General features: G+C 50.0%; 2 protein-coding genes across 3 annotated transcripts in view; one reads left to right on the top strand and one right to left on the bottom strand.

Annotated features, from left to right (window-relative positions):
- The window catches only part of ZHX2 (zinc fingers and homeoboxes 2), a 153647-nt gene extending 137771 nt beyond the window's left edge, over positions 1-15876 (top strand). For both annotated transcript variants that reach the window (XM_081816484.1, XM_081816485.1), the window contains exons 3-4: positions 975-3723; positions 14601-15876. In XM_081816484.1, the coding sequence (XP_081672610.1) occupies positions 1204-3720 (2517 nt within the window). In that variant the 5' untranslated portion in view covers positions 975-1203 and the 3' untranslated portion in view covers positions 3721-3723; positions 14601-15876. The remainder of the gene's footprint in view (positions 1-974; positions 3724-14600) is intronic.
- Positions 4440-24199, bottom strand: part of DERL1 (derlin 1) — a 67140-nt gene continuing 47380 nt past the window's right edge. Inside the window, exon 8 of the mRNA XM_081816486.1 lies at positions 4440-4617. Within this exon, the coding sequence (XP_081672612.1) occupies positions 4455-4617 (163 nt within the window). The 3' untranslated portion in view covers positions 4440-4454. The remainder of the gene's footprint in view (positions 4618-24199) is intronic.

A 24199-nucleotide genomic window follows, 5' to 3' on the forward strand; every position in this document is an offset into this window, starting at 1 on the left:
CAGTTCAACCTGATTAGCAATCAAGGAAAACACAAAGGCATATTAAGATTGAAGCTGAAGCTTAGATTAAGCATCTAATTGGCAAGGCTTTTTCACGGTGATACTTCATGTAGGTAGAGTGGTAAGTCGGGCATTCTCGTTCACTGCCAAGGCAAAGGTTGGCTGGTGCAAAAGTTGGCTGTATGAGTCAAGAGAACTTCAAGTGCACAAACTCTGACCCAGTGCTTCTATATCTAAGCGTTCATCCAAAGGTAGTTGTCAGAAATAAGGACTCCGGGTGTTGACTATAATTTCATTGAGAAGAACCAAAAACTGGAAATAAATATCCAACAAAGTTGAATGGCTAAATACATCACATGTGGTCTATCCCTACAAGATAATACCACACAGCCATTTTTTTTATCATTATTTTGCTCAGTATTTATAGAAACGAGGAACCTTTCAATGAGTGAAAGGAAGGAACTATTTGGGGTGATTTTTTTCTCCTTTATACTTCAAAGCGTTTTCTGGATTTTCTCTACTGGTGATTTTACTCTTATGATATGAATCAAACGTTGATACCCATTTTCTAATGCCCGTGTAAACACCACTTGCTGGCCCCAGGTACGCGTCTTGCTTCTGATGTAGCATCAGTTTAAGTAGCTTGAGAGCCCAGTGACGTCTCATCTTCGATATCCCCTCCACCAGCCCACCCACCGCTCAGCGCCTTTGTTGCTTTTCTGTATGTTTGCCTCTAAACATGAACGAGTGACCTGCACCCTCGTTTGCTTGCTCTAGGCCAGACCCCACTGCTGTTTCCAGAGAAAGGAAGAGAAGAATATGATCTTTCATTTTCATGTGCCCCACTCTCACCGTCTGTCCTTACCTAGGTGTTTGCTTTGTTTGCGGGGCCAGTTGGGGTGGGTTAGAAAGAAATGCTAGTTTCTCCCGCCTTGTGGAAAAACACTGACGCTGTCTTTGTTCTTATCCCACAGATATGATGCTGCCTCTTGTGTGTGGCCGATGGCGCAGTAACAGTATTCTGTGCTGAGATCATTCTCAACACTCGAACATTAGACGTCAGCATTCAAGGGAAGCCAAAGCCATTGGTGGGGGAATAAAAGCCCAAAGCCTTTTATCTTAGTTGTTCCAAAAATTGCACTGCCCCTTTCCTACCTGCCCACCCACCCCCCCAAATTAAGCTATTGCACGCAGACAGGCAGCATGGCAAGCAAGCGAAAATCCACCACCCCATGCATGGTTCGGACACCGCAAGTAGTAGAACAAGATGTGCCCGAGGAAGGAGACAGGGCCAAAGAGAAAGGAATCAGCACGCCGCAGCCTGAAGCAGCCAAGGACAGTTGGACAGTGGAACCCGAAAACTCTTCCAAAGAAAATGAAGTGATGGAGGTGAAATCTACAGGGGAAAACCAATCCAAAAAACTCCAAGGTGGTTATGAATGCAAATACTGCCCCTACTCCACGCAGAACCTGAACGAGTTCACAGAGCACGTCGACATGCAGCACCCCAACGTGATTCTGAACCCCCTCTATGTGTGTGCCGAATGTAACTTCACAACCAAAAAGTACGACTCCTTGTCTGACCACAACTCCAAGTTCCATCCCGGGGAGACCAACTTCAAGCTGAAGTTGATCAAGCGCAATAATCAGACTGTCTTAGAGCAGTCCATCGAAGCCACCAACCACGTCGTGTCCATCGCCACCAGCGGCCCGGCGAGCGGTGACAGCGATCCTGGGATCTCCGTGAGTAAGACCCCCATCATGAAGCCAGGGAAACCAAAAGCTGATGCCAAGAAGGTGCCCAAGAAGCCCGAGGAGGCCACCCCCGAGAACCACGTGGAGGGGACGGCCCGCCTGGTGACCGACGCGGCTGAGATCCTCTCGAGACTCGGAGGCGTGGAGCTCCTCCAGGACACGCTAGGGCACGTCATGCCTTCTGTCCAGCTCCCACCAAATATCAACCTTGTCCCCAAGGTCCCCGTCCCGCTGAATACTACCAAATACAACTCCGCCCTGGACACGAATGCCACCATGATCAACTCCTTCAACAAGTTCCCTTACCCGACGCAGGCTGAGTTGTCCTGGCTAACCGCGGCTTCCAAACACCCAGAGGAGCACATCAGAATCTGGTTTGCCACACAGCGCTTAAAGCACGGCATCAGCTGGTCCCCAGAGGAGGTGGAGGAGGCCCGGAAAAAGATGTTTAATGGCACCATCCAGTCGGTACCCCCGACGATCACCGTGCTGCCAGCCCAGTTGACGCCCACAAAGATGTCACAGCCCATCCTCCAGACAGCGCTGCCATGCCAGATTCTCGGCCAGACCAGCCTGGTGCTGACTCAGGTGACGAGCGGGCCAACAACCGTCTCCTGCTCCCCCATCACGCTTGCCGTGGCTGGAGTGACCAGCCACGGCCAAAAGAGACCGTTAGTGACCCCCCAAGCTGCCTCTGAGCCCAAGCGTCCACATGTCGCTCAGGTGCCAGAGCCCCCACCCAAGGTGGCCAACCCTTCGCTGACCCCGGCCAGCGACCGCAAGAAGACAAAGGAGCAGATCGCACATCTCAAGGCGAGCTTTCTCCAGAGCCAGTTCCCTGATGATGCGGAGGTCTATCGGCTCATCGAGGTGACCGGCCTTGCCAGGAGTGAGATCAAGAAGTGGTTCAGCGACCACCGGTACCGGTGTCAAAGGGGCATCGTCCACATCACCAGCGAATCCCTTGCCAAAGACCAGCTGGCCATCGCAGCCTCCCGACACGGCCGCACGTACCACGCATACCCAGACTTTGCCCCACAGAAATTCAAAGAAAAAACCCAGGGCCAGGTTAAAATCCTAGAAGACAGCTTTCTGAAAAGCTCCTTCCCGACCCAAGTAGAACTGGATAGGCTAAGGGTGGACACGAAACTGAGCAGGAGAGAGATTGAATCCTGGTTCTCGGAGAGACGGAAGCTTCGGGACAGCATGGAGCAAGCTGTCTTGGATTCCATGGGGGCTGGCAAAAAAGGCCAAGACGTGGTGGCCCCCAACGGTGCTCTGTCTCGGCTCGACCAGCTCTCTGGGGCCCAGCTAGCCGGTGCTCTGCCCAGCCCCTCACCAGCAATTACGAAGAGCCAAGAACAGGTCCATCTCCTGAGGAGCACGTTTGCAAGAACCCAGTGGCCTACCCCCCAGGAGTATGACCAGTTAGCAGCCAAGACCGGCCTGGTCCGAACTGAAATTGTGCGTTGGTTCAAGGAGAACAGATGCTTGCTAAAAACCGGGACCTTAAAGTGGATGGAGCAGTCCCAGCACCAGCACCTGGCCGGCGAGCACGCTTACGACGCCGCACAGAGGAGAGCCGCGAGGGCCGGCACCGCCGAGAGCCCGAAGAACGGGAGCGAGGTGGCTCAGCCACATTACAAGGACCCCAGAAAGCTCTGCGAAGAGGACTTGGAGAAGTTGGTACCCAGGGTGAAAGTGAGCAACGAGCAAGCAAAAGATGGGGCGCCGGCCAAGCCTCCAGAAGCCACCTCGGACAGGTCAGAGGGCAGTGGCGGGGACGGCCCGGGCAGCGATGAGAACGAGGAGTCGGGCGTTGTGGATTGGGTGGAGGTCACGGTCGGAGAGGAGGACGCCGTCTCAGACAGGTCCGACAGCTGGAGTCAGACCGCAGCCGAAGGCGCCGCAGAACTGGCCGGCTCGGACTCCGACAGCATCCCTGCCGAGGCCGGCCAGGCCTAACAGGTAACTCCACCTGCTCTCCACCCAGGGAACGAGGGGAGCATGCTGCTTTTCTTTCTTTTTATTGCCGGGGTCAATAGAGGTTGTAGGGGACAGAGATGTTGACACAGATGATGGGGTCTTGTTTTTAAAAGGAAGAAAAGTAGTGATGCCAGCAGGCCGGGTCGAAAGACCCAGAGGGGGTCCTGCAGGACCAGTCAAGAGGGTCGTTGGCTTCACGTAGGATGGCACGCAGGTGCGAGCCAGCAGGATGCCAGAGCAGAGTCTGCTGAACAGATAGAGAGAGAGCAGATAAAGAAGGAGGGAGGGTCTGGGAGACTCAGAAAGGAAAGGAGCATGAGTCCCGTCTTTGCTTGGGGTCTGGGGTCTTTATTAACGATTGTGGTCTGGTGCATGTGGCCTCTCAGACACCCAGGAACTGGTCAGAACAAGGACAGGGCGCAGGTGTCCTCCTAAGTCTCTCATTCCCTGGAGCCCAGAGGGTCTTGACGTAAGATGTCTAGCGCCAGTGGTCTGGAATAGGCAGATGCACCTGCCGGCCTCGCCCGGTCATTCCTGGGATGTTACCTGTTGTGCTGGAAGGCTCCAGAGAAATCATTAACTCCTTGCCCCTTACAAGGAGGACATACATTAAGGCGTGCGTAGGGCGGAGGTGCAGGTCCTCTCGAGAACAGAAGCAGGAAAGGGAGCGAAAAGCAGACTTTTATGGGCTCCTTCAGTTTCCTTGTAGTGACTCACAAGGGGCTGGCAGATTCTGTGTCCCCATCTGCAAGGCTGAGGGGTGACGATGCTGCTGCCCGTGGCCTGTTTTGGACACCACCCTCCGGGGCCTGTCCGTTCGGAAGTCTAGATGCAGTTGTAGCCCGGACAAATCCTTCGCCTGCTTTGTGTTCACTGCTGTAAGAAACAAGCGCGAAAAGGATGTGTCTTTTCCTTTCTCTTTCCTTTTTTTTTTTTTTTTTCATTTTCTTTCCTTTTTGGATTTTTAAGAGTAATTAACCAAGTTTACTGGCTAGAGATTTGGGGTTGTTTCTTTTAACCTGACAGGTCTGGGTATTTGCCTTGGCGTGGCTAAAGGAAGGCACGGATCTCACTAAGTAACCCAGCTCCTAATTGTGCTGATTGGGTCCCTGGAACCCCTTCAAATCTGGAAGAGACTGATGTAAATGAGGCCTGTGGAGCCACAAAAGCCTGGGAAGGGAGGTTACCATGGTTACTAATGGCCATGTCATCCACATGATGGGACATGCCACCCAAGCCCTGGTGTTTGTGCTTTCACGAGAGGTCTGTGCACATCAAGGCCTAAAAGCCCAGCCGCCTGCTTGGTGGTGGGTTTAGAGTAGAGGGGGCAGCGGGGAGAGGGGTGCAGGAGGCAGAGATCACCTTGGCCAAAGCCAAAACGTTCCAAGGGCAGCTTGGAACCGGGAGGAAGATGTGTGATTTACAATCTGCCCGGATGGGCTTCTCCAGAGGTCACTTAAAAGGCAACAGAAGGGGACCCCGCCTCCCGCCCCCCGCGTCATCTTTTCAACTAATAAAATAAAGGTAAGAACCTCCAGAATGATTGAAAAGGTTCCCAAGGGAGCCCTGGAAATTACCATACCTCTTTATTAATGAGTTCAGACAACTTTGGTCAGCCACTCATCGACTCATTTATTTTGTAGTAAGATAAGGTGCCTGCCAACAAAATAAAGTCTTCTGGAAACCCTGTTTTAGCCAGTTCTATCAGCTACTGAAAGAGCGATTTAAGGGACAGTCAATTGCAGATGCCAGCAAGTGTTCTTCCCCCCTGCCCCCCTACCCCGACTTTTCAGGAGGGAGTGGTCATGGGTTACAGGTGAGGATGCAGCACAGCGGGGAGGGGCTGGTGATAGGAGGGGGCTAAAGGCTACGGAGGCCACCGAGAGTACCCACTGCCCCCCACCATCTGGCTACCCTGGTTCCTCCCTCTGGCTATTTTCCTGCCTTCTTTTGAAACCCTACCAGCCCCACTCATATCTTCCTTGTTGAAATGAGGGAGCGATTTTTTTTTGTCCAGTCAGAATCTGCCTGAAAGCTCCTTGTTTGCCTTGTCTTCCATCCTTGACCTTTTCCAGTGCCTGACAGAAGTCTACGTGATTGCTTTTTCCTCCTGCCGTGGAGCAGACAATAGTGTTCAGTTCAATTCAGCAAATCCATTCTGCACTCCTACTGTGCGCCAGGCTCTGTGCTAAGCACCAAGTTAACGGGATGAAGAAGACAGATGAGAGTCCTCACTCACATGGAACTCAGTCAGGCCGAGGAGAGAGGAAATTGCTCTTTCCTTTACTGGCCGGGGTGATCCATGGGGTGATGGGGACGTGCACAACTGTGCACGGGAGCACTCAGGAGGGGCACCCAGGCTGAGGTCAGGGCAGGCTGCCTGGAGGAAGGGACATCTGTCTCAGGGGCTAGCTGAGGGGAAGGAGTTAACCAGTGCACCAACAAGGAAGAGTGGTTCATGTGGAAGCAGCAGACAAGGCAGAGAAGGAACGGTACAGTTGAGGAGCCAAGAGAGTTGGGGCATAGCCAGCAAGCTGAGTGTGGGGCTCGGGACGATGGGAAAGGGCAACTGGAAGAAAAGACGTTGGTTTTCCCCAGCAGGCAAAGCTATTCCGAACCAGTCGTGTTGCGAGTGTGAATATGAGAATGCTAAGTGTCCCTGTCTCCCAGAGTGAGCTCGGGTGGCACTTCCAGATCCCCATCCCTGAGTGGGGGTTGTCTAGAGGGAGGCCTCTAGATGGACGCCCCTGTGGCCACCTGTCCCCATGCCTTCTCCTCCAAGCTGTACCACCACCAACAGCTGAAAATGCCCACCTATGTTGCCTGTCACCGTGTGGCCCCTGACCTGAGGCCCGAGAGAAACACAAAGAGGGGACACAATGCTAGAACCACAGAGAGAAGCTTTGGAGGGAAGGGCAGAAGGATGGAAGGGAGCGGTACAAGGCCTCCTGAGGATCCGAGGCGGGGCTAAGTGCTCTGGCCACAGATGGTCTCACTCAGTGCTCCTAGTGATGCTGACAGGTAAGCTTCTCTAGATTTTTTTTCTTTTTTAAGATTTATGGGCTCGATCCTATGACCCTGAGATCATGACCCGAGCCAAAATCAAGAGTCAGACACTCAACCGAGCCACCCAGGTGCCCCTCTGGATTTTTATAAACCCAGAAACTGAGGCTCAGAAACCAAGGAGCTTACCCCATACTCCTAGCCCCTTGGCTCCACCCCAGAGCCCTAGCTCCTACAGCTGTCTCTGGCTCTCTATTTTTGATGGAAATTCCCCATTTCCGGCTGACCCCCCAGCAGTGGGGTTGGGAGCTGGGGAATACCTAGGGTGTTTAGAATCGACCATTAAACATTAGACAATTCGGAGATGAAGGAACTAGCTGCTTTCTTCCCCTCTCTCCCCCACAAAAAAAAATCAGGAACACCCAGATACCCCCTTTTACGTTTCTTTATGGTAAACGCCACAAGCATGAGCTGAAAAATGTTCCTAAACAAGATGCTAAGATCTGCTCGACACCTGGTGACATCTGACATCCCTACTTGGCTTCCTGATATTTCCGAGGTGCCACTATGTGGAGAGACGGTCTGCCATCCACACTGGGGGTGGCATCCTGGACAGAGGCACCCCTTAAAGGAACCTTTCAACTTGGAAGAAATCCCTCCAAATTACTTCACAGCTTTTATGAACTGAACACATGGGTCTCTTGAAATTCATAAATATTCAGTGATGCCTTTATTTAAACACATATTTATTTAGGAAGCTGCAGTTGAGTTCAGTTGTTACACATACAGTAATCCTGAAAATAATGCACAGTTTTGGCTTCAGAAAAGGTGTTAGGGGCCATATATACGAGAGAAAGAGAGAGAGAGAGGATGAACTTGGGTGAGCCCCTGAGAGCAGACGCCTGGGTTTCCCCCTCGGTTGGAGTTAAACATCCCCTCTGCTAAAGCTTCCCAAGGCTTACGACAGCGTCCGACTCAGGCCGGGCTCCCTCAGCCTTGAGGTTAGACAGAAAGATAAGGAGTCCTTTCCAAACCTTGAATTGTGTTGTCTTGATTCAACCTCTGGGTCTAATTATCGAGCCATCCATTGAGAGACCTGTCCTGGTGAGAGGCTGAACAGTAAATTCCTCCTTTCCGAAAAATGAGTCAGAATACTTGAGCCACACATGGCCAGACATATGCCTCGATGTTTGGCCAGATGGAACATCCCAGTACTCCTACTACTAAGAGTTTCTATTTACTGGTCTATGCCATGTGCTTGGGATTCTTCTAAGCACATCCAGTAAATCATTTAAACTTCACTTCATCCCCCGTGGAGGTAGGTGTGGCTTTCTTCCCATTTTGCAGAGGGCAAAACTGAGGCTCAGAGAGACTTGCCCTGGGTTCCCCAGCTCGCAGCTGGTGGAGTCTGAAGGCCATCTCTTGTCTGTCAGGCCAGCTCCTGACCCAACCACGGGGGCAGCATCAATATAGCTCTGGCCGGACCAACAGGACTTGGCCATTTCTTAATACTACACACAAAAACTAATACACGGGGCGCCTGGGTGGCTCAGTTGGTTAAGCGACTGCCTTCGGCTCAGGTCATGATCCTGGAGTCCCGGGATTGAGTCCCGCATCGGGCTCCCTGCTCGGCAGGGAGTCTGCTTCTCCCTCTGACCCTCCCCCCTCTCATGTGCTCTCTCTCTCTCAAATAAATAAATAAAATCTTTAAAAAAAAAAAAAAACTAATACACAAGTACTCATTCACTAACTCTGCTACCTCCCAATTTGTGACAATTTCCAACTCATGATTAGGGATGGCTTTGGAGAAGAGATAAAGTTTGTGAAATGCCAGAAAAATATTTTTTATAGTTCAGCTTGCTTCAAAAATTCAAGGCTACCAAGTGTTGCATCCTGGCTACAATTTAGGATCCAGGATATGTGTGCCCTCACATCTGTTCAGATTAGCTGTCTAAATACAGATATTTGAATGAGTGGATGGGTGGAAGGATGGATGGATGGATGAATGGAAGGATGGATGGATGGATGAAAATGTAATTATCTGTTTCCCTGTCTCTCCTCCACCAGACCCTTGAACACAGGGACCATATCCCATTAATCTCTGAGTCCCCAGTGCCTGATTCAGAGTGGATGTGTAATAGCAGTGTATTGAACCACCCTGAGAATTAACAAACATAGTTGGCTCTCAGTTGTCTGGAATCTGGTATTTCAATCCTTTGCTCCTCCTCACTGTTTTCCATCACTCAGTAGCCCCATTGGCTGATGGCAGGCAGAATAGAGGAGCTGCGGACAGTTTGCTTTCCATGTGTGTGAGCAGCTGAAGGAAAAGGTCTGCTGGACAACCCCTCACTGGGTATTTACTGGGTGATGCTTCTCAGGGACCGCACATTAGCCTCGCTGCCCCGGCGCCTAATGGAGAGTTAAATGTGACCACTTCCATTTACCTAATTCTGGAGCTTCTCACGTTAGGAACTCTCACTGTGCTTTGGGAAGCTTGTAGCAACTTAGGAACCATGAAGTCTAAGTTCCCTCATGTGTCAGAGGAAGGATGCGGGCCCCAGGGAGAGGAAGTCACCGGTCCAGAGGCATCCATCGTAAGTGACTTGGCTCCTTCGTGCATCAGGTATTTGTGGTATTTGCGGTATTTGCCAGACCCTGGGGGCTGTGGTGCCCAGCATGTCCCTGTCCTCATGGAGCCCACAGTCTAGTGAGGAATGAAGCTTTAAGCAAACAAAAAGGAAAGACTGCCATGCTGACCAGTTTTTTGAAGGAAAGGTACATAGCCTGTGAGAATATGGAATAGGGGAATTAGATTTGATTTAAGTGGTTGGGGGAGTTTTCTCTGGAGAGCTAATAAATGAAATCCAAAAAGTCAAGTACTTGCTGGCTGAGCAGAGGAGGGGGCCAGCGTTCCAGGCAGAAGATACAGCATACTCAAAGGCCCTGAGGCCAGAGGGAACTTAAGACATCAGGGGACCTAAAAGGTAGCCATTGTGGCTGTGATTTGCCTGAGTTCACACTTCATAGACATACCGGGGTTAAAAGCCAGAGTGCTAGGGGGACTCATGTATAACCCAAATTTCCCTTGAAACTCCTCTGCCTCACCAGTAAAGAAGACTCTACATGATTCTGCGTGCATGATCCTGTACAGAAAGGTTGAGGCACGCTGAGATACTCCAGGAAGGATTGAAAGGAAAGTCATGTTGCAGAGATCCGGGTGTTCAGACCTTTCTGCCCTAGTGGTAAATGGAGGATGGATGGTGGAAAATTCTAGAGCATCCACATGCCCATTACTTTATTCTCTCTTATGAGGAAGTTTCTATAACCTTAACACTTACGATATTAGCCAACTAGGGCTGCCAGAACAGAAGACCACAGACTGAGTGGCTTAAACAACATAGATTTATTTCCTCACCCTTCTTCTGGGGACTGAAAGCTCAAGATCCAGGTGCCAGCAGGGTTGGTGGCTGGTGAGGCCTCTCTCCTTGGCTTGCAGGCGGCTACCTTATCTCTGTGTGCTCTCCTGGTCCTTCCTCTGTGCATGTGCACTCCTTATAAGGACACTAGGACCCCACCCCCATGACCTCATTTAACCATAATCACCTTGAAGGCCCATCTCCCAATACAGTCATATTGGGGATTGGGCTTCAACAGATGAATGGTGGGGGAGGGGACATAATTCAGTCCATAGCACTAACAGAGTTGTCTGTTGCTGTCAAGATTAAATGAAATAATACAGGTGAAATCCCCTAATCGGGGTGGCAGGGAGGGGGCATTAGCATCAGCAATGCTCAGCTGCCTACTCTGAATTGACTCTTCTATATGGAGACGACCTTGGCCAACTGCTTCCTGCCTTTCCAAGTTGACTTTTTCAGTTGGGGCCCCACTTGTGCAAGCTCATGCCATTGGGTGTTAATTGCATCTCAGAGGGGTGGGGGTGGGGAGCTGAGCCCTTACTGTGCCAGGCACTTTGCATGTGTTGACAATGCTCTGAAGTCAACATTTTTTTTTTTTTTCATCTTATGATCAGGGAGACTGAGGCCCAGAAAGGTAACTCATCCAAGATCGCTGAGCTGGAAAGTGGGGGAGTTTGCCTTCAAACCCAAATCCACATGCATAAACACGAGGGCTGTGCCTTGTGAGTTTAAAATACAATTCTGTATGCTCAAATTCTTTGGACTCCTCTGGATAATGTCCTCGGATGGAAAAAGGGCGGGAAGAGCCAGTAGCCCCTCTGATTCCCTCCGCCATGGAGCCTCCTTGCAAGCAGCCTGGGGGCAGATTTACCTGGCTTTTAAGTCTCAGCAATTTCCCCAAGCCCAGAGGCTCCCCAGACTGTTGCAGGGAAAGAGCGCTGGCCAGATGTGTCTTGGTGAGATGTGCCTGAGTTGACCAAGGCCTGGCATGGGAACGATTTGGGATGGGATGGAGTCTTCCTGGTCCCCTGGGAAATTGCTTAATCCCTCTCCCTGCCACCCTGTTTTCCTTTTCCCAATTCTAATTAAAATCAGACCATGCCCCCTCTCAAGAAAAGAAAGTTTGACTCAAATATTATTCAGATAAAAAATCACTATCACAGTGCTTGTTTTTCTTTCTCACGGAGTACAGTGTTACTCTCTCCTGAGTCCGCAGGGCTTAGGGAAATCCCTACAGGGAAAATTAAAGAGATGGAGAAACAGAAAGGTATCACACGGGGAAAGAATTCTAATTGTTTCATGTTTCCCTAACGGGTAAAGTAATAAAGAGGCAGATTTTGCTAAAGAATTGGATAGTACTTTTTAACCTTCCAAGCCATCCCCAAGATAGAAAGGGGCTGCTGTGGAGGCAGAGGGTCCCCTGTCCTGGGCAGTGTTTAGGGAAAGGCTGGGTGTCTGCTTGGTAGAGGTGTTTGAATAGTGGCCATAAGCAAAGGGCCTGATGACCTTGCTGTTTCCTCCCAAAGCTGAGATCCGGCGCTCCGCGGGATCAAGTAATCAATCCATCGGGTCACTGGTTCTCTGCAGAGGGGACTCTCTGTGACCCAGGGGTAAGATTGCAGCTAGAAGCCCAGGGGATTAGCAAGCGGCCACATCCTCAAAATCACTGTGCTACTCGAAAATAAAAACCTGAGGTGGGGGCTCTGTCACCAACCTTGTATAACCAGCCGCCCCTCCAAAAGCACCGTGCTTTTCCCCTTTTTCATTCACTAATGAACTTCGGAGTATCCTGTGGGGGCCAGAGCCAGTGCGGGGAGGGGGGACAGGGGTCAGCCGTGAACGCTGTGGGCCCCGTCTTCGTCCTCACAGGATGTACAACTGACCAGGCAGTTTGAAGACAGCGTGATACGGTTGTGCTGGGGATGCCCAGGGGCAGGAGCATTTCACAAGGAGACCCCAGCGCACTGGGGAGCAAGGCCTTCCGGGGAAGCAGCCTATGGCTAGCCCGGGCTGCCCCCGGGGGAGGCGCCTGGGCCACTGCTGCGTCCCTCCCTTCTGTTTCCAGCAGCTTCCCAGCCTCGCTCTGAGAGCTCGGCCGGCCCCCCCAGCCCTGGCCACTGCGACGCACCCTGGGAGAGGTCAAGGAGAGCTCAAGTCCGGCGGCTTCAAAGGTGCTCCCAAGGGCGCAGAGCCATCCACAGACCCCTGGGGTCGCTGCAAAAGCAGCTCTGTCTCTTGTTCTCTGGGTCACCCTTTGGCCCTTGCAGTCTGTTTTGGGCGGGGGGCGGGGGGCTGGTTTAAGGGCTTTGTTCGGTAGTTCTTTTCTTCATTAATACATCAGGTTGGAGCATTATGTGTGTTCATGTCCACAAGAAATGACACAGGGAATCCTAACACTGCCAGATGAAGAACCACCTTAATACTGAGGTCTGTCTAAAAGTGGGAGAGTTCGTGCCATTCACTTGAAGGGATGGGTTCCGTCCCATTTTTGAGAGGGAAAGAAAATAGGTCTCCTCGCGTGTGCGCGCGTGCACACACACACACACACACACACACAGGGGAGCTCACTGACCCCTAAGGCCCCGATTTTACGCCTGGCCTTTCTCACGGAAAAATGAAGCAGTATTTGGGGAGCACCTGCTTGCTTGGCACTCCTCCTCTGTGACCCTCGCAGCGGCCCAGCAGGTGTGAAGTATGGAAGCGAGTCTCGGGGACGTGAAGTGACGGGGCAGAGCCTGGACCCCCACTACTGCGCTCTTTCCACTCGGCCAAGTTCGCAGGAGGCCGGCGGTGGTCCCTGTGCCCGCACTGGACCAGTGCTGTCCCCTTGCCAGCCCTGCGCCCTCCCCTGGGATTCCTCTGCCCGGAGCTCCAGATCCCGGGAGCCCACGGAGCAATAAGGGCGGTCCGTCTTCACTTCCTAGGGCTGCCTTCAAGCGGGTGGCTTACACAACAGAACTGTATTCTCTCACAGTTCTGGAGACTGCAAGTCTGGTGCTGGCAGGGTTGGTTTCTTTCTGGGGGCTGTGAGGGAGAGTCTGTTCCACGCCTCTCTCCTAGCTTCTGGTGGGTAGCTGGCAGCCCTTGGCATCCGTAGGCTTCTAGATGCATCACCATGGTCTCTGCCTTTGTCTTCGCGTGGTGTCCTCCCTGCGTGAATCCGTCTGTGTCTGGATCTCCTGTTTATGACGTCACCAGTCGTATTGGATTAGGGGCCATCCGAATGACCTCATTTTAACTTGATTACTTACCTCTATAAAGGAATCTCCACATCGGGTGACATTCTGAGATCCTGAGGATTAGGACATCAATATAGCTTGTTGAGGAGACACAATTCAACTCATCAGAGGGTCCTTGCACTGTTTTCATAACTTCAAAGAATATAAGAATTAAGCATTTCTCCATACGGGCTCTTAATAAATACCGTTCATATGTTATGAGCACAGACTCTGGGGATTGCCTGGGTTGGAATCATGACTGGGCCATTTCCTAGCTGTATAATCTTGGGCAAAGTATTTAGCCTCCCTGTGCTCAGTCTCCTCGGCAGTAAAATGGGAATAATGGTCACACACCATTGGGTTGATATGAACATCAAATTAAAAATACCCTTAAAATGTCTCATCTTGTTATGATCCTACCATGCTTGGAAAAGGCTGCACCTAACAAAACAACAAAGGTATATAATACTATGTAGTTGCGTACCGGACACTGTGCCAAATGCTGGGGTGTATGTCAGCTTACTTAATCAGCACCTATTATTACCCATTTTACAGAAGCAAAAACTAAGCCCTAGAGAGATTAAGGCACATGTGTATGGCCCAACTGTCAGTAAACAAAATAGTTAGGACCTGAATCCAGTTTGTCGGACTCTGGAACCTCTTAGGAACCACTGTGTCTGGCCGCCCCCCCCTGCCCCGCCACACACACACACAGGAATAAGGAAAGGGCCTTGTAATGATGTAACCAATACCAGGCCACCACCTCCACTTGCCCAGAAAACCCTCCTGTTTTCAAAAGCCTGATTCTGGGGGTGCTTCCTGTGATGTCAGACTGGGCTCAGAAACACACACTCCTTTTTAAAAACTGGCCCCAGGGCACCTGGGTGGCTCAGTTGGTGAAGCATCTGCCTTCAGCTCAGGTCATGATCTCGAGGTCCTGGGATCGAGCCCCTAACCCCCTAATCAGCGGGAAGTCTGCTTCTCCCTCTCCCTCTGTCCCTCCTCCCTGCTCGTGCTCGCTCGGTCTCTCAAATAAATAAAATCTTAAAAAGAAAAAACAAAAACCTGGCCCCAAACCTGGGCACTTTTCTCTCCTGCAAGCCCCAGGATGGCTTTGGAAGGGTCCTCCCCAGGAAAGCCAGGAAGAGTGAACCCTCCCCCCTCCCCCCGGGGAATGATCAACTCCTGACATCTTGTCTCTGGTTTTGTGTCGTCTTCCTAGGGACGTCCGTCAGAACTGCATTGCTGATAAAGGGGACTCTCTGTCTTTGACGAAAGAAGAGAAGCTCGCTCCCCGGCCGTGGGCCACCCTGGCCAGAGACTCCCAGTGGAACCACTTAGCGGGCGCGTGGCTGCAGGGTACAAGAGCCCCCTTCCTCACTCACACCGCCCAGAGGACCGGTGGGAATTGTTCATAGTGCCAAAGTCCTACTACTGCGTTTTCAATGGGTCCCTGTAAATAGTTTGCGCCTTCGCCCTGGCCCCCACCTCTTGCTATACTGGAACCAATTTGTACAATGTGGGAATTTTGTTACCTTTTTAATCAAGGGCAACGTCCTTTTCCAGCACTACCATTGTAAGGTTTTTTCCAGGCGGGAGGGCTGATCACACGTGCTTTTCTCTTTTTTCCTTTTCTTTTTTTTTAAACTTTATTTTATTAATTTTGGGGAGGGGGGATGTTAGCATTAGTGCCATTATATCTACTGGATTTTAGGTAGGGAGAGTTCATTTTTTTTTTAAAGTAGTTTGAAATTTGGGCGATTTCTCTGTGGGAAGGGCTAGGATTAGGGCATCTGTCTCCACTTTGAGAGGGTTTACAGATGACAGATCTTCCCCATCAGACCCATTTCCAGCTCTTCCCCCAGCCACCCCTGGGGTCCCTGTTTAGCCACGCACAAGGCTTTCCGAACTACCAAGAGGTAGGTCTGTTTTCTCAACCACCTGGCCTCTTCGGCTGACCTGGGGCCGAGCCAGCACCAGAGACCTGGGGAGCAGGTGGCTCCCCACTTTCAGCCTCTTTTCAGATACCAGCAGAAAGGGCTCCCACCTTTTTAGCATTACCATTACTTCTATGAAATTAAAACAAAAAGAGGTCTTCCTATCTAGATGGTACAAAGATGAACAGCCTCGGTTTTGATTTCTGTTCCTGATTGGCTTTTCTCAGTGTGGTTTTTGACAAGATTTCAGCTTGAAGCCTCACCATGAATTGATTTTTGTTTGTTTGTGTGTTTGTTTTTGGGCCAATTTTAGATTCCTGAGTGCACTTTTTTTTTTCTTTCCAGTTAGTCCTAACTTTTAAAGAGGAAAAACCAAGAGACCTAGCTGGTGTAAATGTTGCAATATGAGTTGTGTTTGCAACCCTCCCCCCATCGCCCCCCATTTGGGTACACTGCACAAATAAAATGCTAGGGAGTTTGGAAAAAAAAACCATTTTTTCTAACTCGTTGCTCATTTGTTGTAACTCAATAAAGCAAAGACTAAACATTTTTATAACCTTTTCCTCTGCTCCTTGTTCTTCATTGCTGCCTGGCTGCTAGGGCATGGCATCAGGGAAGGGCTCCAACTCAGCCACTCCCCATTTCAGAGCGGTTATGACCGATTCACTTGGCATTTCTCATTTTCTGTCTTGGTGAGGTCCGACAGCACAAATGGGACTTTAAAAACAGGGCGTAAATGTTGATATGGAAATCTGTCATATCTCTTTGACACAGAGAAGTAAGTGATAGGCCCTCCCTCCTCCAGGGTCTTCACAAATAGATTCATAAACTCCCGCAGAGTGGGAATGAGATCCACAGGCCAGGAGCGGCACCACTGCTCACACTCACGTGACCCAAGGTAAGTCCCTACCCTCCCTGGACTGCCAAGGACTGGTGACAAGGACACTGCCATTTCTCGGAGAAGGCTGGCTTTTGTGTCTCTGCCCAGGTAAGGTTTCAAGAGTCCCTCACTATGTGGAGAAAGGGGAGCCCTCTTACACTCGTGGTGGGAATGCAAGGTGGTGCAGCCACTCTGGAAGACAGTGTGGAGGTTCCTCAAAAAGTTGAAAATAGAGCTACCATACGATCCAGCAATCGCACTACTGGGTATTTACCCCAAGGATACAAATGTAGGGATCCGAAAGGGCACCTGCACCCCAGTGTTTATAGCAGCGATGTCCACAATAGCCAAACTGTGGAAAGAGCCCAGATGTCCCTCGACAAATGAATGGATAAAGATGTGGTATAGGGGCGCCTGGGGGGCTCAGTCATTAAGTGTCTGCCTTCGGCTCAGATCATGATCCCGAGGTCCTGGGATCGAGCCCCGCATCGGGCTCCCTGATCGGCGGGAAGCCTGCTTCTCCCTCTCCCACTCCCCCTGCTTGTGTTCCCTCTCTCGCTGTGTCTCTCTCTGTCAAATAAATAAAATATTTTTTTAAAAAAGAAGATATGGTATATATACACAATGGGATATTACTCAACCATTAAAAAAATGAAATCTTGCCACTTGGAATGACATGGATGGAGGGTATTATGCTAAGCGAAATAAGTCAATCAGAGAAAGACTCATGTGGAATTTAAGAAACAAAGCAGAGGATCATAGGGGAAGGGAGGGAAAAATAAAACAAGATGAAATCAGAGAGGGAGACAAACCATAAGAGACTCTTAACTCTAGGAAACAAACTGAGGGTTGCTGGAGGACAGGTGGGTGGGGGGATGGGGTAACGGGGTGATGGGCATTAAGGAGGGCACGTGATGTGATGAGCAACTGGGTGTTCTATGCAACTGATGAATCACTGAATGCTACCTCCGAAACTAATGATACACTATATGTTAAGTAATTAAATTTAAATTTAAAAAGATCTTAGACTAAAAATAAATAAATAAAAAATAAAGAGTCCCTCACTGTTCAGCAGTGACACTCATCTACCCAGTGGTTTTCAAACTTGGGCAGGCCCCAGAATCACCTGGAAGGGCTACTTGAAGTTTTTGAATCAGTAGGTCTGGAGCAAAAGCCGAGAATCTGTGTTGCTAACAAGTTTCCAGGTAAGGCTGATGCTGCTGGTCCAGGGAACCCACTTTGGGAATCTCTGGTCTCTGTGTTTAATTTTCCAGGGACTAATGGACTTTTGGCCAGTTTATCTAAACTAAGCATGTGTGTAAAGCGTGTATAAGCATATTCTTCGGGTAGTCCCCCCCACTTCCCCACACACAGGAAACACTGCCCACTAATCTCTTTACCTCTTTTTCCTTCTCCATCCCCGGGTCCCCTACACAGTCAGGAGGCAGAGATGCCTTCTGCTTAGCGGAACGCGCTCAGTCCCCACCACCCACCCCAAAGCTCATGCTCCAGATACCACAGGCCACGTGGACCAATGTCACCTGCCCTCCAGGACTCCCCACCTACAGGACAGGATGAGATCGAGGCAAGCAAGCCCCTATGGGTGCAAAACATAAGGAACCAGGGACGTGCCAGTGCCAAGCCTGGATGTGCAGGACCCCGAGAGCGGGCATCTCCTTAAAAGTTGCATCCTAGGTGCCATACTTACCTCACCCCAGCCCTGCCTATCTGCCGTGCCTTCCTCCAACCCTGCTTCATTTTCCACCATCTTGCTTTTCGCAACGTGTCATCATATGTCTGTTTACTGTCTTTTGCATCCCACTGCATTGCAAGCTCCACGAGGACAAGGATTGTGTCTATCTTGTCCCCTCTCCCACGTCCTCTGGCCCTAGCACGGTGTCAGGCACAGAGGAGATGCTCCCTAGAAATTTGTGGGATGCATGGGTGGTGGATGGACGGACGGACAGATGGACGAATGGACAGATGGACGGGGGAGGAGTTCCAGCTCTGCAGTCAGACCCAAGTTTGAATCCCAGCTCTCTGGCTCATGAGCTAGGTGGTCTTGTGGGGTTACTTCACTTTTTTCGCAGCCCTCATCTGAGACCTGGAGGTGCAGATCTTTGCCACGGGGCCTTTGTGAGGATTAACTGAGCGCAAGTATGCAAAGTACCCAGCACACAGGTGCTCTACAAATGTTCGCTCCCCTCCTGGTGCTCTGACTGGGGAGTGACACCCGGCCAGGCCGTGCGATGGCTGTGTACCTTTCCGTGTCCGGACGGGATGCTGGCGTGAGAAAGGCAGACAGGATGAAGCTGCATCCAGGTCTCGGAGATGACAGTCCAGACACCTGTGCTTCTGGTTTTGGAGACTTTGCCATGTGTAGCCAATACTCTCCTTCCTCCCCTTGACCCCCAAACTCTCCCTCTTCCGCTCTTCCAAAAATATCCCAAAAATCCAACAGGATTTTTCCAAAGGGAAAACCAAGCCAGAACATGTGTCTTTTTATTTTAATTCCTGCACGAAGAAGAAAGCCCTGATAATCGGTTGCAGGGAAGACGGTTGTGCTCTTTTAAGCATCCGGCAAAATCTGTCAAGCTATCTTTGCTCGATGAGAGGGTGGCAGAAGCGAGGAGAGGTTCTCAAGGGGGGCGAGCCGGACAGGAGCCTCACGGAGGTGGCAAAGAGCAGTGGCGGGGCCCGACCCGCTGCTGCTTCTGTCTGCCCCGTCTTTGTTCTACCGTCTCTTCCCGTGGGGTTCCACTCGGCTCCCCCTCCACTCATCTGATTCTGGGGCGCTGCCCATGGCGTGACCTGCCCCCCCAACAGGACGCTCCAGCCCCCTATCCAGAGCCGGGTGCAGTGCTGGGCAGGCACGCTCCGGTCTGGGGCAGAGAGCTCCCTTTTCCCTTTTCGATGACAGTGCGGGATTAGCCTGTTGCCACCGGCAGCCGAAGACAGGAAGCCAGTAGGTCCAGAGGAAGAGGCCAGAAAAATAAAGGAGCAGAGGAGCGATGAGTGAAAGAGGTGGTTGGTGCTGACGATGACAGCAGCAACGTCATTTGAGTCCCTGGACCCAGGCCAGCATCCTCTCTTTCCAGTTTCATAAATACTCACTTCTCTTTTTGATTTGAGCCAAAAGCCTGTGACGAGAAACTCGGTTCTGATGGGTTGATGAGACTATGAGAGAAAAATCGAAGGAAAGACGCTAAATGGACACAGCCACCTACTGGCTGGCGGCTCCTGGAATGGAAGGCTCAGCTCTGAGTCCTTGCTACTTAAGTGTGTTCCCTAGCTCAGCAGCCCCAGCCCCGGCCCCAGCCCCACCAGGGTGCTGGTTAGAAATATAGAATCTCTGGTTCCCACCGAGACCTGCTGAATCAGAACCTGGCAATTTGACACTGATCACCAGGTGATTCACGACCCTGCTCGGAAGGCATTGACAGGCTCCTCCCCGACCTCCTGCGGCACACTGGCTGGGGGGGCGGGATGGGGAGGGGGAGAACCCTAATCCTCCAGCACGCCACAGAGCCTGTTCTCTGAATGTAGACTCCAAGGCCTTGGGGAGCTGGGAGGCAAAGGCAGGAACAAGACGGAGGGCGTGTGGTCCACCAAGTGTGGGCACCCTTGTCCTTCCAGGCCACCGGGCGCCCAGCCACTTCCAACCAACAGCTCTCGGAAATGACAGCTCTCCCCGGCTTGCCCCAGTACAGTCTGGAGAGAACCAGCCTGTCAGCTCCCTCCTACTGATTCCTGAAAGCTCCCAGCTGGAGCGCCTCACAGCTGGATGGACTTATAAACCACAGCAGAGACACCATCATTGTCCCTGAGGGGTTGATCAATACAAATCAATAAAAAAAAAGACTTTTGTGCATCCCAGAGCGTGTGGCAAGTCAGGTATCCTGCGGAGTGGAGGAGGCACACTGCCCTTGACTTTGAGGAAGGGGGAGACAAAGACGGCCATCAGTAAACTCTTAAAACACTTCCACCCAGAACAAGCCCCAAAGTGTTACAGACTTCCTTGGTCCAGATTCTTGCAGGAAAGAGACGGAACACTGAAACTGAGTGATTTAGGGAGAGTTTATTAAAAGTTTATTGTTCAGGGGCGCCTGGGCGGCTCAGTCGGTAGAGCGTGCGACTCTTGATCTCAGGGTTGTGAGTCGAGCCCCACGTTGGGGGTAGAGATTACTTTAAAAATTAAAAAATAATAAAATAAAATTCTTGGGGGGGCGCGCCTGGGCAGCTCAGTCGGTTAAGCGTCTAACTCTTGATTTCGGCTGGGGTCATAATCTCAGGGTCACAGGATCGAGCACCTCGACAGGCTCCACACTGGGCACGGAGCCTGCTTGAGATTGTCTCTCTCCCTCTGCCTCCGCCCCGTCTCTCTAAATAAATAAATAATTGTAAAAAAATAATAATAATAAATGTTAAAAGTTTATTGTTTACAAAGGTGTGGGCAGGGTTTGGGGAAACCAACAAGGGAAGACGTAGGGCGCTTGGCCTGGAGGGGTAAGGAAAATAGGGCAGTTACAGGAACCCATAGAGGACAGATGTACAGAGGAGGCTACCTGAAAGGAGATGTGGCCTTCAATAACCATGATGACCCAGCAGGGGTGGAGTCGGGGAAATAAACACCCGGACATCATTGTCCTCCCATCCTCTGCCCTCCTGCCACTGCCTTTCCATGGCCAAACCCATTCAGAACGTCCAAAAGCAAGGGGATCTGTTGATCCAGCCCATTGGAGTCTGGCTCCCTGCACACAGAGCAGGAGGGGTAAGGGTAGAGGGAGGAAACAGATGGTCTCACACACAGATCAATCTATTGGCTGGACCAAAGATGGCAAATATACACCAAGCACACCATATGCCCCATTCCACACCTATGACAGACATTAATAATCAAAGTGCCTTTGCCTGCTGGGCTTGGGCAAACTTTCACAAAATTTAACACGGAACTCCACCTCGAATCTGTTAACCTTGAAACAGGAGATGAAATATGCAATGGGTGCCATTGGTTGCCTAGCTAATATCCAGCCCCTCATTCTTCCTTGCTAACAGAACCAAGATATTGCCCAAGCACTAACACACCCCAACCCTAGGTGAGAAACTCAGTTTCCCTTGCAGCTAGGAATGGCTAATGAGACATACGCAGAAGGCGACTGCATGGCTGGTACCACTCTCCTTTCTCCCTTCGGACATCGTATGCCTTGGTGATCTTGAGACTGTTTCTGAGAGCTTCACCGAGCCCCCAAACCAATGCCACAGATGAAAGTTTCAAACTTATTTTTTTAATTGGATTGTAATTGACATACAATAGCCTATCAGTTTCAGGTGTACAAGATGATGATTTGATATTTCTTTACGTTACAAAATGATCCCCATGCCAGGTCTGGTTGCATCCATCACCACACAAAGTTATTACAGTGTTATTGATTATATTCTCTATGCCGTAAAATACATCCCCGTGACTCATGTATTTTATAACTGTACATTTATACTTCTTTAGTCCCCTTTACCTATTTCACCTGTCTCCCCAACTCCTCCCCTCTGGCAATCACCAGTTCTCTGTATCAATGAGTCTGTTTCTATTTTGCTTTGTTCATTTGTTTTGTTTTTTAGATTGCACATATAAGTGAAATCATATGGTATTTGCCTTTCTCTGTCTGACTTATTTCACTTAGCACAATACTCTCTAGCTCCATCCATGTTTTCACAAATGCCAAGATTTCATTCTTTCTTATGGCTCAGTAATATTCCATTATATATACACCATATTTTTACCAATTCATCTATCCATGGACACTTGGGCTGCTTCCATATCTTGGCTATCGTAAATAATGCTGCAATGAACATAGGAGTACAAATATCTTTTCAAATTAGTGTTTTTATTTTCTTTGGATAAATACCCAAAAGTGGAATTGCTGGATCGTAGATTAGTTCTATTTTTAATTTTTTTATAAAACTCCGTACTGTTTTCCATAGTAGCTGTACCAATTTACATTCCCACCAACAGTGGACGAAGGTTCCCTTTCCAAACATCTTGATATGTGAGAAAAGTAAATCTCTATTTGTTTAACCCACCGCTCATTGAATTTGTCTGATACTTGCAAGCAAATACACTCATAACTGACACAAAATGTCTGTGCCATACTTATGCTAGGGAGATCCCCCTTCACTCACACACGTATTTATTTATCCCTGTGCTAACTGTCAGGTGAGAGAAAAAGCAGGCATAGTCTGTTTCCTCTTCAAGGAAACTTGATCTATATTTTGAAGGATCAGGAGGAGTTTGCCAGACAGATAAATGAGAGGAAGACACAAGAAGCAGAAATGAAGGAGTGTAGACAATGTCAGGGTGTTAAGTACTAGGAATCCAGCTAGCCGTCTACGATGTGTAACAAAAGAAGAAACCATCAGTGTTGAACAACCAATTTAATTCAAACGCTGTCATGAAAAAACAGAAGCAACTATCTACTTGGAAAAACCTGAAAAACAGCCAAAGATTATGTTATTTGCTTCTATGATGGGAAATCAAAAAGTGGTTTGGGATTTCCCAAAACAAATAAAATATTACATAAAACAGATATAAAGTGAAACAAAGTATGTTCGAAGCTTTTTACCTCAGACTTGCTTCCCACAGCTGAATTTGGGTCACAAGACTTGGGAGCAGGTCCATACTTCCCAACTTATCCGCTAATTCCTTCCACAAGCTCATCCTGTGGCCACACTGGCCTGCTTGCTGGTCGCTGAACACTCCCTGTGTCCATGCAGTTTCCCCTCTTAGAATCCCCCACCCCATTTCTTGCCGAATCCCCTATTCTTCCAGGCCTCGCTGAAGTCCCAGCAGACCAAATAAAGGTAAATCTTGGGTGACAGGAAGCTGGGTTTAAGGAAGACACCTCTCTCACTGGCTCTCAGGGAGCCGTTGTTTTGAACTCCTGCAGCACTCACTTCAACAGCATCTATCTCGTTCTGACCACGTAGGGGTTTGCTGTTCAACCTCCTCTTTGCGCGCCGCTCCTCTAGTCAGGAAGTGTGCGGAGCCTCGGTGGCTTGTACCTCCCGGCATCCCTTGCCCGTCCCTTTTCACAGCACTCACATCCCTTCCCACTGGGGAAGGCTTCTATGCACGGGCTCTTCCCCAGGGCCAACCGCAGGCTATGGGTGTGGCACCAGGCGAGGGCAGGACCCTCTGGCCATGGGAGTCATGTGACTCAGGCCTAGCCAATCATGGCACTCATCTCTGACCTCAGTGAGTGGTCCAAGGGGTACACACATGACTCAGGCCAGACCAATCAACATCCTTCTTGAGGTTTATAAAAATTTAAGGCGGGGGAGGGGGCAGTGGGAAGAAAGACGTCTGAGATCATTTGAGTTTTCAGATGCAGGGAATTCTAAATGTAGGTTCACCCATCTTTCCCAGTTATGTGAGCCAATAAATCCCCCTTTTGCTTAAGTTAGTTGGAGTTGTGTTACTGTCATTTGGAAATGAGTTTTGACTAAAACAGATACTGTTACCCCACTGCCCAGCATAGGTCTGCAGAAGTGGTAACTGGAAATGCAGGGGCAGGTTAGATTATATTTTAAAATGTATTGGCTATGGTTCCATTTATATGAAATGTCCCAAATAGGCAAATCTATAGAGACAGAAAGTGGTGGGAGTAGGAATGTAAACAAAGGATTGGGTTGAAGCTAGAGAGTATCATGCTAAGTGAAATAAGTCAGTCAGAGAAAGACAGATACTATATGATTTCATTATTTATTTATTTATTTATTTGAGAGAGAGAGAGCACATGAGAGGGGGGAGGGTCAGAGGCAGAAGCGGGCTCCCCACCGAGCAGGGAGCCCGATGCGGGACTCGATCCCGGGACTCCAGGATCATGACCTGAGCCGAAGGCAGTCGCTTAACCAACTGAGCCACCCAGGCGCCCTGATTTCATTTTTTTTTAAAGATTTTATTTATTTATTTATTTGAGAGAGAGAATGAGAGAGAGAGAGCACATGAGA

Source organism: Leptonychotes weddellii, chromosome 4 (genome assembly GCF_054177405.1).
Source record: "Leptonychotes weddellii isolate Sample4059 chromosome 4, ASM5417740v2, whole genome shotgun sequence".
NCBI lineage: Eukaryota > Metazoa > Chordata > Mammalia > Carnivora > Phocidae > Leptonychotes > Leptonychotes weddellii.